The 1630-nt window shown below is 37.4% G+C and overlaps 1 protein-coding gene across 1 annotated transcript in view; it reads right to left on the bottom strand.

Annotated features, from left to right (window-relative positions):
- Window positions 1-1630, bottom strand: part of LOC107096604 (calcium/calmodulin-dependent protein kinase type II subunit beta-like) — a 117067-nt gene that overhangs the window by 53714 nt on the left and 61723 nt on the right. The window contains exon 11 of the mRNA XM_015393336.1: window positions 647-731. Coding sequence (XP_015248822.1) covers window positions 647-731 — 85 coding nt within the window. The remainder of the gene's footprint in view (window positions 1-646; window positions 732-1630) is intronic.

Raw genomic sequence — 1630 nt, 5'->3', positions numbered from 1 at the left:
TGTAGAAGGCTTCCAGCCGTACATGTTTGAGCCCTTGCCTCGCAACGCTGCCAGTTCTGTCAGCTCTACGCCTGCTGAAGACACAGACGTTCATCCCCGTGAACACTGGGACGGAACTCAATGGGAAAGGAAATGATTCTCATTTCTCATTTCAACCGTTGCGTATATTAGCTGCGACATACAAAACAAGATGCTATGACCGAATAAATTTGATTGACAGATGAACGTTGATATATGATTGTCCGAATTTAGGTGTTCAGACTGACGTATAACTAACTGGCCTGCATAAGATAAAACACGGATTTTAATACAGGCTTTTTTTTTTATAGAAATGTTCTAAATTTTGAGACAATATTTTCTGATAAAGAGTACATTTATATACATGTTTAAGCCAGAATGATTTAACATTTAAATATGATTTCCCTACAACTGTAACTCAGGATAGTTCCTGCTTTCTAAAGGTAAAATGTTGTTTGGTTTAATCTGTTATTTTTTCTAATATGTTTTTTTTTTTTCAGTATTACATGACCAAAAGGAATATACTTGTTTTTTTTGTTGGTTTTATAATCTCGTACTGCTATTGGATTGTAAAACATCAGGTTCAGCCAGGATATGATGTCTCCTTGACCTATTTAGCGTTTTCACACCTTAAGTTTCCGCCTGGCGTTAAACTTCTTCAGGCACTCGACCGTCTCCTGTCTGTGCATCATGGAGGCCACAGTGGAGCGTTGCTGTGGGGAGACAGAAAGAGAGAGAGATGCTGAAAATAAAAGATCACAGAAGAGCAGCTCTGGCACTGACAGCTTTATGTGGGCAGAAGCTGCAGGAGAGCCTCTGCTTTGCACAACATGTTTAGTTGATTCTGCAGCTCCTGAGGTACCAGGCCTAAATGGAATCTGGCCAAAGTATTTTAAGTGTTTGCTCAGGTTATGAAGCAGTGCAAGCTGTCAGTAAATACAGCAATACGGAACTAAAAAGGTCCAAATTTATCTGAGGGAGAGATGGGAAACCACTGTTAGCAGCTGAATTTTAAATCAATTCAGAGCCAAACAAAAAAGAGAAACCTTCCTACAAACATAATAGACCTTCAAGAAGCTTTTATCGTTAATTGCTATCCCATCTTAAACTCTATGAGGGTTTAAACTGAAAGTATTAAATGTACACCTTAGGACAGGGCTTCCTAAAGTGCGGGTCGAGACATCCTGGGGGTCAACAGACACCAAGTGGGGTCTGAAGACGATTGTAATTTCATGCCTTAGGTAGATGCAGGGCAAAGTATATCAAAAAATAAATACATACATGTAACACGACATGAATACATGTAATATTTATTTATCAATCTAATACATTACTCAATTCTAAAATGTTCCAATAAATAATTTAAAAGTTATGAATAAAATAAAAACACTTTCAACTTAGAAGTAAATATGAGCTGAAGAAGTTATACATATTTTTAGGGAGTCGCAGTCTTTGTGCAACTTTAAAGGTTAATTGCCTCTATAAGCTCCATGAGTTAGTTCATGAGAGACTGATTCAGGTAACAAAAGCACCTGAAACACTTTCAGTGATACAAGAGTACAAAGAAACCGTCTTTTACTCCAGAAATAATTGTTGAAAATTGGGCTGTTTT

This window comes from Cyprinodon variegatus, unplaced genomic scaffold (genome assembly GCF_000732505.1).
Source record: "Cyprinodon variegatus isolate N-32 unplaced genomic scaffold, C_variegatus-1.0 Scaffold636, whole genome shotgun sequence".
Classification (NCBI taxonomy): domain Eukaryota; kingdom Metazoa; phylum Chordata; class Actinopteri; order Cyprinodontiformes; family Cyprinodontidae; genus Cyprinodon; species Cyprinodon variegatus.
Note: the sequence above shows the minus strand (reverse complement) of the source record. Positions and strands in the feature narration are given on the sequence as shown.